This window comes from Balaenoptera borealis, assembly GCF_965194805.1.
Source record: "Balaenoptera borealis genome assembly, chromosome: 19".
Lineage (NCBI taxonomy): Eukaryota > Metazoa > Chordata > Mammalia > Artiodactyla > Balaenopteridae > Balaenoptera > Balaenoptera borealis.
The window spans coordinates 47,901,531-47,915,201 of NC_138878.1; the positions used below are offsets into that span (position 1 = coordinate 47,901,531).

The 13,671-nt window shown below is 47.9% G+C and overlaps 1 protein-coding gene across 4 annotated transcripts; it reads right to left on the reverse strand.

The window, feature by feature from the left end:
• Window positions 1-260: 260 nt before the first annotated feature.
• LOC309616665 (protein C19orf12 homolog) lies at window positions 261-12,410 on the reverse strand. 4 transcript variants are annotated; one of them, XR_014237564.1, is made up of 4 exons: window positions 12,035-12,203; window positions 7,981-8,150; window positions 2,403-3,618; window positions 261-1,240 (listed from the first exon to the last, which is right to left on the reverse strand). XR_014237564.1 is itself a non-coding variant. In XM_082367474.1 (3 exons), the coding sequence occupies exons 2-3, from the start codon at window positions 8,138-8,140 to the stop codon at window positions 3,353-3,355; spliced, it is 426 nt and encodes a 141-aa protein (XP_082223600.1). In that variant the 5' UTR covers window positions 8,141-8,150; window positions 12,392-12,410; the 3' UTR covers window positions 2,561-3,352. The 4 variants fall into 4 exon arrangements, 3 of the variants coding, with proteins under 3 accessions (XP_082223600.1, XP_082223598.1, XP_082223599.1); XM_082367474.1 differs by lacking the exons at window positions 261-1,240; window positions 12,035-12,203 and adding an exon at window positions 12,392-12,410 and having other exon boundaries at window positions 2,561-3,618; XM_082367472.1 differs by lacking the exons at window positions 261-1,240; window positions 12,035-12,203 and adding an exon at window positions 12,263-12,361 and having other exon boundaries at window positions 2,561-3,618.
• Window positions 12,411-13,671: the final 1,261 nt, after the last annotated feature.

The following is a 13,671-nucleotide window of genomic DNA, read 5'->3' on the forward strand; positions in this document are numbered from 1 at the left end:
GCTCTCAGCACCGCCTGGGTAGGTGGCCACCAGGAGGTCACCCTGGCCTTGTCAACCCCACTCATAATCCAAAGATAAATGACTCAAACCAAGATGTCAGTAATCACCCATCAAATTAACAGAGCTTTAAGACACTCTCATTCTATTTCTTGGTGAGGATGTGATGAGATGTGCACCCCCAAAACCTGTTGCTGGGAGAGCAAATGATTGATACTGCCCCTCTGGAAAGAGTTTTGACCGAATAGAACAACAGTCTTAAAAAATATTACATACTTTTTAATCCAGCAATTTCACGTTGAGGAATCTATCTTACAGACTATCTATCATAATCGAAAATATGAACAGAATATGCACACAAAAATGTTCACAAAAATGCAGCACTATAATAGTAAAAACCTAAAAAAGACACTACAGCAGGTATGTATATATGGTTTAGTGCAGTGGAATATTATAAAGCCATTACACATGTTTACAAGAGATTTCAAAATACATCACAAATGTTATTTAATGTTAATTGGTAAGAGTGTTCAAAAAGGTCTAAACACTAAAGATGCAAATATGTTAGAAATACACATACATAGCATTAAAAGGTTTGCACAAAATATGCCAAATTTGTTAACAGTGGTTTTCTAGGTGGTGACACTTTTTTTTTTTTTTTTTGGCTGTGCTGGGTCTTAGTTATGGCACGCGGGATCTTTCGTTGCAGTGCGTGGGCTCTTCGTTGTGGCATGCGGGCTTCTCTCTAGCTGTGGTGCACAGGCTTCTCTCTAGTTGTGGCGTGTGGGTTTTCTCTCTTTCTAGTTGTGGCATGCAGACTCCAGGGCGCGTGGGCTCTCTAGCTGAGATGCGCGGGCTCAGTAGTTGTGGCACGCGGGCTTAGTTGCCTGGAGGCATGTGGGATCTTAGTTCCCCGACCAGGGATCAAACCCTCGTCTCCTGCATTCGAAGGCAGATTCTTTACCACTGGACCACCAGGGAAGTCCCATGGGTGGTGATACTTTTAATGGTTTTTATTTCATTATACTTTTCTGGATTTTTCTGTTTTCAGCAATAAACACTGACAAAGAAAAGAATACTATTCAATGACTATCTAAAAACAGAGTTAAAGGAATATACAAGAAATTGGTATAGTGGCTGCATCTGGAAAGGGGGCTGGAGCAGGGGTCAGTATAGGAGGATACCTTCCTTTTCCATTTGTATCTTCTGATGTCTTCTAAGTTTTGTACCAGGTTTGTATTACCTATTCAAAAATAAATAAATGAAAAAATTTCAAAGAAGATGCAGAAATACTAAAGCCACAGTTGCTGGGAGTAGAGTGTGAGGGGAAAGCAAGGAAAGTGCTTTCAGCTCCTGGGGGAGATGAGACTTGAGGCCTGGACTCCTCTTGGGCCTAAAGTCCACCGCAAGTCACCCAGGACCTGGCTAGGCCAGTGACTTTATTCTGTAAGGCCTGCTTCATCTGACCCCAAATTGGTCAGGAGTCAGGCCATCTCCTCCCGAGAGTGGTTTTCCCAAGGGTAAAGGTAGGCAGGCCGGGGAAGGGACTCCAGTGGACACTGGTGCAGGACCTCCGAGCTGGGACCACCTGTGTCCCCTGGGCCTGGCAGAGTAGGACCCAACACACGAGTTGAATGCGTGGGGCCCCCCCATAACTACCCACTCACCTTCTATGAGTCAGGATAATCATCTAAAAGGACTCCACCCTACCCCCCATCAACCCAAGCAGTGCAAATGACCAAAGTGGCTTCATCAACCCCAGGAGTGTGGCCTGTAAAGGGCACCTGATGTGTGCTAGATGAGGCCAGATAAAGAGCAGCTTTTCTGGGCTTCCCTGGTGGCCCAGTGGTTAAGAACCCACGTGCCAGTGCAGGGGACACGGGTTCGATCCCTGGTCCGGGAAGATCCCACATGCTGCGGAGCAACTAAGCCCGTGTGCCACAACTACTGAGCCCGCGCTCTAGAGCCCGCGAGCCACAACCACTGAAGCCAGTGAGCCGCAACTACTGAAGCCCGCGAGCCACAACTACTGAAGCCCGCGTGCCTAGAGCCTGTGCTCCGCAACAAGAGAAGCCACCGCAGTGAGAAGCCCGTGCGCAGCAACGGAGACCCAACACAGCCATAAATAAATAAATAAATAAATAAATAAATAAATAAATAATAAATTTTATTAAAAAAAAAGAGCAACTTTTCTGAGATAAAAGCTTGATCCTTCCTTAATCACCCTGGGTTCTAATTTGCCCTGAAGTTTTCCTTACACACACGGAGGCGCGGGACACTGACTCTGCTCAGCAGGAGTGCCTTCCTCTGCACCCCAGGGAGGACGGTGCCGCTTCCTTCCAGGTCCCTGGGACCCAAGGGACACCCTGTGGTTGCTAGGGAGGCTCGGGGCAGTGTGTGCTCACCGGCAGTACAGGGAGCCACAGCAGCCTGGAAAGTCAGGTCGCGGGCCCTGCAACCCGGAGCTCTCATTCCTTCTTTAAAGTCACAAATCCGATACCTTCCCTTCCCTTGTGCTCCACGTGTACAACTTCAAATGTCAGAGATACTTTACACAAAGAGGTGGAGAAAAGGACGGTTCAGAAAACATTTATTGTAGTTTGATGACACTTAGTCAAACTGTGGTTCTGAAAGCAAAGCAAAAACAATATTAGGAGAAATTTAGGGTGGACAGATTTCTTAGAGATAGTTTATGATTCTACCACTTCAGAAAGAGCAATAATTTACTGAAAATATTTAATTTAAAAAACAGAACTCAGGAACTACTATGACTTTTCAGATGGGGAAAGCAAGCCCCTGGGAGGGTGAGAGCCCAGTCGGGCAGCTACTGGGGGAGGGGCTGGGTGCCACTGACGTTTGTGGCTTCACTCAGCAGGCCAACTGCCCCCTCCCTGAGGCCACTCAGAAGTCACTGGGTGGGGAAGGGGCATTCAAGAGGTAAACATGATTCCAGCAGGGGACAGCCCCTAGGTCCCAAGGGAGGGCTGGTCCTGCAACGGCTGCCTGTACCGGCATCATCTTCACGTGATGAGATGAGAAGGCTGAACGTGAAGACCTTCTTCCAGCTCCTGTGTGAGTGAGAGGAGATTCAGAAAACTGCCACTACGTGGCAGCAGTCACGGCTTTACTGTTCACCAGCTTCCCAGCTGAAGGGTTGTCAGGGCACACAGGTGCACACGGCCACAAAACGCGGCATCTTCTCAAATAATTCCAGAACACGATATAGCACAGCCCCAGCCTCTCCAGCAGGAGATTTCGCTACAGTTTAGGGTAATATTCTGATGATGTGGGGCTTCCCGCAGCTCCCCAGTCACCTTCCACGAGTCGGGGGGACCCCGCTTCCTGGAGCGGAGGCCTAGTCGTCGTACTGCACTTCCGCCCGGAGCTCCTTGGTGACGTAGTTGGTCAGCATCGCCAGCAGCTGCTGCTGCAGGGCTTCACTGCCCATGACCAGCATGGTCAGCTGCACGGCGTCCGTCCATTCCAGGTGCCTGACGATGGCAGTGGCTTCGTTAAAGAGCTTCTGCTGCTCGGCAGGTGGCAGCTCCATTATGATCTGAGGAACTGGCTTAAACTGTCCACTTGTCATCCACGCGCCTAACAAACCCCCGACGGCCCCCCCTAGAAAACAGGAAGGACTCAATTAGTCGGTCATTTATATTCATAAACGATAGCCACAGGTTCTCGCTGAGTTCACATCTACCGTCGTGACGAGTGGGCACATTCATGAGCGGGTCAGAATGGGCTTGGCTTCAGGCCTGCTCCGCCAGGAGGGCAGAGGGCAAAGGTTGACGTGGTCTTTGGTCGATTTGGCTCAGATAATTGTCACCCAAACATGCCCTCCCCTAAGCTCTGTGCTCACAGTGCAACACAAAGCATCTCCCCTCCTGAGAGCTGTGCTAACTAAAATCCTCTTCGTGGGCGGAAGGTTTCCATGCTTCTCATAAAAATCTCTCTCATCTCAAAGAACAGGGCTGAGAAGCAAATGCATTTTCAGGGAGAACCATCTCAGTGGTGAGGCTGAGTTTCCTCCACTGGCTGGCTAATTTGAGCCTTAGCCCTGAACTTTGAAATTTCCAGTGGAACCACGTGGTTATAAAGGACCCTGCGGACAGATGAGGAGGTATTTTCTCTTGAAGCAATGTTTTTCATACAACCCCTCCAAAGTCGTATGATGATAAATAACAAATTTAATGTATTCAACTACTTCTCTTTCTGCTACCCCAAAAGGGTACAAACATTATTTTTAAATGTCAATTTATTATTATCAAAGTTAAAGCACACTATTTTGGAACTTGAAGACCTTGTATCAATGGAAAGTTCTATTTAACCAGGTCAGGTGCAGTCTGCTACAGGAAGATGTCCTAGGGCAGGGGTCTCAAACTCAAGTGCCTACAGGGGCCAGGCAGGTAGCTGAAAGGAGTGAAGTGAGCTGCGTGGGACTGTGGTGACCTGGAGAGATAGGTCGCTGTCTAAAGGAGACGAGGTTACCCTACGCCAGCCAATTGCTGCCGCATGGAATACCAAGTACATATCTTTTAAAAGTCTTATGATTTTTAAATATGGGCAATCAGATATTGAAAAGACGCAGCCCAGCTGGACTTGGTGACTTTCTTCAAAAGAGTAGAGTATGGAAAGGGGAAACAGTAACTTTGCAGTGGAGAAACCTGGCAGACATGACCTTAGCCAGTTGATCAAGGCAAGCATCACAAGAGAGGTCCTGTGGGTGTCATGTGTCCTTGAAATGTGTGACAAGAAGGACTCTGCACCTCCACGGTATTCTTTCCAAAGATCCATAACCACAGTCTACTCAGGAGAAAGACATCAGGCAAACCCAAATTGAGAGGAGTTCTCCAAAATACCTGACCAGTACTCCGCAAAAGTGTCAAAGTGGTAAAAAAACAAGACCGGAGAAACCCTCAGAATGGGAGAAAATATTTGCAAATGAAGCAACCGACATGGGATTAATCTCCAAAATATACAAACCGCTCATGCAGCTCAATATAAAAAAAAAAAAACAACCCAATTCAAAAATGGGTGGAAGATCTAAATAGACATTTCTCCAAAGAAGATATACAGATGGCTAAAAAGCACATTAAAAGATGCTCAACATTACTAATTATTAGAGAAATGCAAATCAAAACTACAGTGAGGTACCACCTCACACCAGTCAGAATGGCCATCATCAAGAAATCTACAAACAGTAAATGCTGGAGAGGGTGTGGAGAAAAGGGGACCCTCATGCACTGTTGGTGGGAACGTAAACTGGTACAGCCACTATGGAGAAGAGCATGGAGGTTCCTTAAAAAACTAAAAATAGAGCTACCATATAATCCAGCAATCCCACTCCTGGGCATATATCTGGAGAAAACTATAATTCGAAAAGATACATGCACCCCAATGTTCATTGCAGTACTATTTACAATAGCCAGGACATGGAAGCAACCTAAATGTCCATCGACAGAGGAATGGATAAAGAAGATGTGGTACATATACACAATAGAATATTACTCAGCCATAAAGAAGAATGAAATAATGCCATTTGCAGCAACATGGATGGACCTAGAGATTGTCATACTGAGTAAAGTAAGTCAGACAGAGAAAGACAAATATCATATGATATCACTTATATGTGGAATCTAAAAAAAGGTACAAATGAACTTATCTACAAAACAGAAAGAGTTACAGATGTAGAAAACAAACTTATGGTTACCAAGGGGTAAGGGGGAGGGATAAACTGGAAGATTGGGATTGACATATACACACTACTATATATAAAACAGAAAACTAATAAGGACCTACTGTATAGCACAGGGAACTCTACTCAATACTCTGTAATGGCCTATATGGGAAAAAAATCAAAAAAAGAGTGGGGTAAAAAAAACAAGACAGGGGAGACTAAAGAGACATGATGATTAAGTGCAATGTGCTGTCTTGTGCTGGATCTGGGACAGAAAAAGATCATGGATGCAGAAACTGATAAAATCCAAATACAGTCTGAAGAATAGTTAATAGTAATGTTAGTGTTGGTTTCTTAGTTTTGACAAGTGTACCTTGGTAATATAGGAACTGAAACTGGGTGAGAGATATATGGGAATTCTCGGCATTATTTTTGCAACTTCTCTGTAAATCTAATATTACTCCAAAATAAAAAGTTTATCTAAAAGAATGCAGCCCAGGCCAGAAAGAACCCATTTGCAAGCTGGACTCAGCCAACAGTAAGTAAATCTTGCACCATCTCAGGAAACCAAGTGTGGAGGCACCTGGTAGCACACACCTTCTCTGGGGACCAGCCAGCCTCATGTCCTAGAGGCTGAACACTGCCCTTTGACAGCTTCCCCCCAGTCTGAAAATAAGGAGCATTCTAGGGAGGGAGGGCCAGTCATTTACAAGTTTTACTGAACTTTGCCCCATGACACCAGTGAAACACTTAAGAGCTGATAAGAGTTGCGCTCATCTGCACTAAACCTTTATGAGAACATCAATATTTGATTTAGAGCAGCACTTAATGCAAAAAGTCGCCAGGAAATATCGACCAGAAAATTACCAACTCTTTGGAAAAGAGAAAATTCCTTTGTTTTCCGGGTAAAATGATGCTCCTGCCCACGACCAGGGGCTGCAAGTAGCGAATCCCTGGGGTTCTCTTTGCAGACATCCTGTTCTCTACCAGCTTTTACTCAATCTGAATAAAATATGTCCTCCCCAAATGGCATTTGGGCACAGGTATATGATAAATGATCCCAGCTAGCCTTCCCTGAGCACATTAGATGGGGTGGGACAAAGATATAGGATGTCACTGAGGAAGAAGGCAATGGCCTTGTCTCCTCCCTCCTGGGCTGCTTCCTGGATGGCAAGAAGCTGAAGTCAAGACTCGCTAATTCACAGAGTTTAGAAATGGAAATGCATAGATGGAAGGTCTGGGGACACCCACAAGCTGATTTTTCTCCCCGGTGTGGGCTCAGCTTAATACAGTGTCCTTGAATGTCAATCCTGCTATCAGAGGGAAGAACAGATCAGGAAGCCTTACTGGTGAGCTGGGACACAGAAACCAACCTCAGCAGAAAAGCAGTCACCTCTCCAGCCTGTATTCATGTGAAGACTGCAAGCCATATAGAAAGGACTTCCACCAGACTGTGAGCTTTCCCAGGCCCTGTATCCCAGCACAGGCTGCCTGGCACAGAGGAGGCATTCAGTAAATATTTACTGAGCCCAATGCAGCAGACCATGCCTTAAGCCGATGCCCCTGTGTTGCAGGGTCCATCTGAGGCACCTCGAGGGAGGCCTTATCTGGCCCCTCCTCAAGTCAGGCCTGGACAGCAGCCAGCTCTCTGACACCACCCCTAGCCCGTGGTTTGGGCCACAGAGGAATTCTTCCTGCTCCTAATCCAAAGGAAGCAACTTCATTCTAGCAACAATGAATGATGGGAAAATCAGCCAAAGTTTCATTTATTGCCAGAAACGGGTTCCCAAATAGAAGCAGGTGGTAAAAGAAGGGGACAGGGATGACCACCCTAGGAGTTTGCTTATTGCTTTTCCTGCACTGGACTGCTTGCTTTCAGAATGGGGAAGCGCTGTGGGAAAGAGCTTATGTAAAGTGGCTCTATAGCCTCAGCCCCCAGTAGGTGCCTGGCAAATCTCAGCTTCCTCTCTGGATGTGTAATGGTGATGGGGGGAGGGAGACTGTCCAAGGGACCCAGGACACCCTGAAATCTTCAGACTCTAAGACACATCCCTGGGGGGAAAGGTGTCCTCCAGGTCTGCATGACACAGATGCCATTTGAGAGAGCCCTGCACTTCTGAGACATTCACACAGAAGCTCGTGTTTTTAACAGGATGAATTACGTACCCAAAGATCATTTCACAAAAGCAACCTCAACTCAACAAACTTCTCACACAGGACAGAGGCTTTTATGAGGTCTCTGTGGTTTCAAAGGTCTTTTTTTCCCAACAACTGCACTGTCCCTGTGAGGCACTTGCACTTACCAACGGCTAGTCCTGGTGGGCCGCCCACCAAACCACCAACGAAGGCCACGGCCCCTGTGACCAGGGCGCCCCTCCCGGAGTGCCTGACGGCCGCCCTCATTTTCCTCTCCTCGGAGATGGAGCACAGCAGCCTCATGATGTCCTCCAACGCGACGGGCATCGCAGCAGACCTTGAAGGAAGCATTCCAAAGGAGAGTTTTAATGAGTGAAGCGTATTTCTACCCAAATGTTACTCTTCCTAAAGTTTTAAGGAAGGTTCCCCATTTTTGGTACAGAACAGTATCTCTGCTGTATGCACAATGACAGCACCCACCCCAGTCATGTGCCAAGTCCTTTGCCAAAGAGAAAGCAGGACAGCTTTCAGTTAATAAGCAGACTGAATCAGCAGAGTGGATGAAAGGTCTTCTCTGCCCTCTGATTAACTTCTGATTTACAACAGGTTAAGGAGCAACCCTGACCACATGTTCCACCAGTTCATCACAAGTGAGGCAAGTCTGAGCTCTCTTGCATCAGGGCCTTTCAGCTGGCTCAGGCAATCCCCGAGCACAAACCTTGGCCGAGTGCACAAAGTCCCAGCCCCCCGTCGTCTCCTGTGTGACAGGGCATCTCAGCCCACACCAAGCCAGAGAAGGGGAAAGCACAGGACTCTGCAACCACACAGCCTTCACCCACTGGATGACCCTGAGCAGAATGGCAGATTCCTCACCTGTAAGATGGAGATAAACCACCTACAGGCTGGATTCTTGCAAGGTGTAAGTAGAATGGAAGCAAAGTGCCTGGAGCGAGTCTGGAACACTGCAGACTCTCAGACATGATGGCTCTAAATGAACGTTTGGTTCCTAACATACACCACTGGCTTCTATAAGCAACCACTCATCGAGACAATCCAGTTCTACTCATGAGACATCAAAGGCAAGGACAGGATGATGTAGTAAGATGAAACAACCAGAGAATAAAAGAAATCAAAGAATTCCAGGGCGTTGCATATGGATGGACAGATGACAGATGGATGGATGTACTTTGGAACAATGACCTTTAGAACAATTCTCTGGGGTCAGGAAACTGTTTGCCACACTAGCAGGAAAAGGACAGGCAGGGGCAAGAGTGAGGGCAGGGCAGGCTCCGCCCCAAGGTCGGTGGGAATGGAGAGCTTTGGCACTGATGGGCCACCTGGCAGGATAGGAAGTAAAATCAAAGCAGCAATGAGCAGGTGATTCTTCTTCCAGTTTCGGCTAGACCCAAGGCTTGGTGGGCACTTTCCTTTCTCACCAACACTCCCCTTTTCATTTAAGGCTGAGACATGCAAATATTCACTAAATGAACTCGACAGTGGAACTTTGGAGCAGACCCTATTACTCACTATCTTTTGGATATATGAGGTTTTTTTTTTTAAACCCAAGGATAATCTAGAATTAGTCTCTAATGTAAAATTATCCTCCTGATCCCGAGAGAGAATTCTGAGCCCTTAGAACAAATCTGTGGATCTCCTGTATCACCAGTCAGAACGTCTTTGTAGTTCCAGGAGAGGTAAGAGGGATCCTGTGCTCCAGCCCCTGTAAATTTCCCCTCTTTTTCTTTTATATTCTTGACATCAGTGATTCTCCACCGGTGCATAGGAGTCACTGAAGATCTTGTTAAACACGGCCCCTATGGGCAGGGTGAGATTCTGTATTTACATGCACCCCCAGGTGATCTTCTGCCCTCACTTTGGACAGCAAGAGTCTATGAGAGCATGACTCAAGATGTCTGACGTCTGTTACTCAGTCCTTGAGTTCAGAAATGCAAAGAGGCATCCCCCAGATGTGTCTGTTCACCAGGGGTGTGAGAGGCAGTGGAGGGGCAGTCCTGCAGGGTTGCCCAAGGGACTAGAGGAGAATTCAAGTGTGTTTGTCCTTGCTCTGGCTCCCAAGTGTCCTGGATCTGCTAAAATGCCTGCTAGCTTCCAGGCCCCTCTTCTCACCAGCGGTGACCACGTGTAGACAGAGCACATGCCCCCTCCTCCTCCCTGCGAGAGAGCCCCCTTCCACCCTTCCAGAGGTCAAGAATTTTCCAGGCACAAATGTCAAGATAACATTATAGCGTTATTAACAGCGAAGGAACTGCACTCAGAAATGGGGGGAGAGAGAGTAACCTGATTTACACAATAGCCATGGTCCTGTAAAGCTATGCAAACAAAATGTTTAATTTCAAGTACATATTAAGATAACCAAAGGAATTAATTTCATGGTAAAACCTTTCAAAAAGCTAAAAATCCTCCTGTAAAATATCTAGTCACCTTCTAGCTTAGCTCTGGTTTATATCCAGCTTTTTATCTGTCACTTATACTGAAAAAAGGGAGATGAAGCGCAGGTCCCTCGAAGGCCCCTCTGGAGGCTGCAATGAGCCTCCCATTCCCAGAGGCATGAAGACCCTGAGCCTTGCCATGCTTGATCTGCAAGTCTGGCTTCTAGGCCAGTGTACTCTGCCCAGATGCCACTCCTAAAACAGGTTTTCTGCAGAATTATGGATCTGTACTCTTGAAACAGTTTCTGCACAGTAAGAAAAGGTATGTAAAAGAGGCAGGAAATAGACATATACCCACTTCACCCTCTACTGTCTATTAAAAAAAAAAAAAAAAAACCCACAAAACAGAAAACAAAAAAACAGCTTCCAACCTGCTCTGAATGACTTTAAGTCGAAACCCACAGGGGCTAATGAGGCATCACTGTGCAAACGCCACTTCCAACCTCCACCTAGCCCAGTTGGGCCAGCACAAGGCACAAGCCCAGAGCTCTGTACGACTGGAGAGCCAGCAGGTGTCATGGTGTGTGGGAGAGGAGGCAAGGAAGTGGCCTGATTCCAGCTGGGTTCAATGGTTCCACACCATGGGTAGAGAGGTGGCATTGTGGCTGCCTCCATCCAAGGGAATGCTGGTTTAATTTCCTTGTAAGAATCGTTTTAGAAGTTAGAGCATCAATAGACTCTTGTTGTGGAAGAAAGGTTTGCAGCCCCATCTCCTGAGCCCTTGCTAAAAAGCTCAGCCTCCCAACTTCTCCAGGCCTGCCAGATTGAGGAGGGAAGCCAGTCCTGCTTCTCCTTCTCCCACTCCAGCTGCCTTTGTCTGTAAGCGGTAGAGAAGTGGGTGAGGAGGGAGGAGACAGGAGCACTCTGATGGGGACAGACCTCAATGGGGCGGGAGTGTGCCTCCCCCCATATCACACCTATTTCAGAATCAGATTTGTCTACGAAACAGGCTCCGGTCACAGGAAGCCCATCTGCCAGCCACAGGGAAGGCAAATGCCAACGTGAAGCCCTGGTTTCTTGTGAGCACCCAGGCTGGTCTGCCGATTACCGCAGGGATCTGGGGGAGAGGGAGATGAGTCCGTCCCTGGGACTGCAGCCTGGCTTTCTGAGGTGGACCAGATTGTGAGAGATGAGGAGAGGAAGGCTGCAGAGCTAACACAGACCTCCATGCACACACCTCTTTTTAAAAATTAGAAAAGCAGGGCCTCTTAAGAATCACCTGCAATCCTCAGTACTTTCTACTTTGCTGGTGAAATTTACAAAGCTCCAGCGTGTCCACTGGCTCCTATAAACCGTGTCTTTCCACCTCTCTATGCCCCAGGGCAAAGACTGGATCCCATCAGCAAACATTGTCAGATTAGCCCACAGACTTTTTAAAAACGAATTAGTTGCCAGAGTTTAAAATCAAGAGATTTCACATACACCTCAGACTTCTGATTTCTCCTGAAAAATCAAAAGCACAAGCCACACTGGGGCCGCCATCTGCAGCAACCCAGGCCAGAGCCGAGCAGGACCCTAGCGGAGCACACCTTACCTACCTACCTGGCCCACGAGCAGGTCTCTTCACACCCTCTCAAAATATTCCTATTTCTTTTTGTTTGTTTGTTTTAAAGCCTAAAGAAGCTACCAGTCCCCACAAAGCTAATCTCCCCCAGCCCCTAAATCAGTAACATCCCTTCCTGATCATCTCTAAACTAGCGTCCAGATTCTCTTCCCAGAGGGCAAGGCCAAGGGTGCTCCGCCCTGCGGATATAACACCAGCCACACGCACCGCGGTTCCTGCGGGAAGTGACACGCGCGGGCACACGCACACACAGGAGTTCCTGCGGGAGGGGACACGCACACACAGCCCTCCGTGTCCCCCCGTTTCTCCATATGGAAAATAAATGCACGAAGAGCGTGCGCCCGGCACGGGAGGGCCACGCCCGCGGCCAGCCAGCACGCCAGCCGCTCCGGGCGCCCCTCCCCCTCCCGGCTCCAGCAGCTCGGAGCCCTTTACCTGCGGAGGCGGCGCCGCGAGGTCACAGGCCGGCAGGCGCGGGGACACCAGGCCGCCCCGCCCGGCGCGCAGGCCCCACCCTCACGCCTTCCGGCTCTTCAGCGCTGGGCCTTCCGGGGCACCACCCACCTGGTCGCGCAGCCGCTGCCGCCGCGCTCCCGGCCCAGACCCGGCTCCGGGAGCGGTCCTCCCGGATGCGGTACCTGGAGTGGGGTCGCTGGGCCCCGAGGCCGCGCGCACCCCGGCCCTCCACCCCGCCCACACCCGTTTTAGGTCGGGGTTCCCTTGGACCTTGCTCAAGCCCGGGCTCCTCCTGGGAGACCCTTTCTCTCTTTGGCCCTTCGCTCAGGACCTAGGGACCCCTCCCTTCCCCCCACTTCCGGCGCGGGAGAGAGCACGGCAGCCTTGGCAAGTAAAGGCGCTGAATTAATATTCGGTGAATATTCGGGGCAGAGTCAAACATCAGCTGGCCGCAGTGCGGGCACCGGCGGCATCTGGGCCTGGGTTTTTTTTTTTTTTTTCCATTTTTTTTTTTTTTAAACATCTTTATTGAAGTATAATTGCCTTACAATGGTGTGTTAGCTTCTGCTTTATAACAAAGTGAATCAGTTATACATATACAATATGTTCCCATTTCTCTTCTCTCTTGCATCTCCCTCCCTCGCACCCTCCCCATCCCACCCTTCTAGGTGGTCACAAAGCACCGAGCTGATCTCCCTGTGCTATGCGGCTGCTTCCCACTAGTTATCTATTTTACATTTGGTAGTGTATATATGTCCATGACACTCTCTTAGCCTGTCACATCTCACCCCACCCCCTCCCCATATCCTCAAGTCCATTCTCTAGTAGGTCTGTGTCTTTATTCCCGTCTTGTCACTAGTTTCTTCATGGCCTTTTTTTTTTTTTTTTTCCCTTAGATTCCGTATATATGTGTTAGCATACTGTATTTGTTTTTCTCTTTCTGACTTACATGCAGCTCAATAACAAGAAAACGAACAACCCAATCCAAAAATGGGCAGAAGACCTAAATAGACATTTCTCCAAAGAAGATATACAGATGGCCTACAGACACATGAAAGAATGCTCAACATCATTAATCATTAGAGAAATGCAAATCAAAACTACAATGAGATATCATCTCACACCGGTCAGAATGGCCATCATCAAAAAATCTAGAAACAATAAATGCTGGAGAGGGTGTGGAGGAAAGGGAACACTCTTGCACTGTTGGTGGGAATGTAAATTGATACAGCCACTATGGAGAACAGTATGGAGGTTCCTTAAAAAACTACAAATAGAACTACCATACGACCCAGCAATCCCAATACTGGGCATATACCCTGAGAAAACCATAGGTCAAAAAGAGTCATGTACCAAAATGTTCATTGCAGCTCTATTTACACTAGCCA

What these genes read in the sequence shown, in the direction of transcription:
- LOC309616665 (XM_082367474.1), bottom strand. Translation starts at nt 8,140, where the DNA reads ATGCCCGTCGCGTTGGAGGACATCATGAGGCTGCTGTGCTCCATCTCC. An exon ending in CCCACCAGGACTAGCCGTTG is followed by an intron (nt 3,619 to 7,980) that starts GTAAGTGCAAGT and finishes CCTGTTTTCTAG; the next exon opens with GGGGGGCCGTCGGGGGTTTG.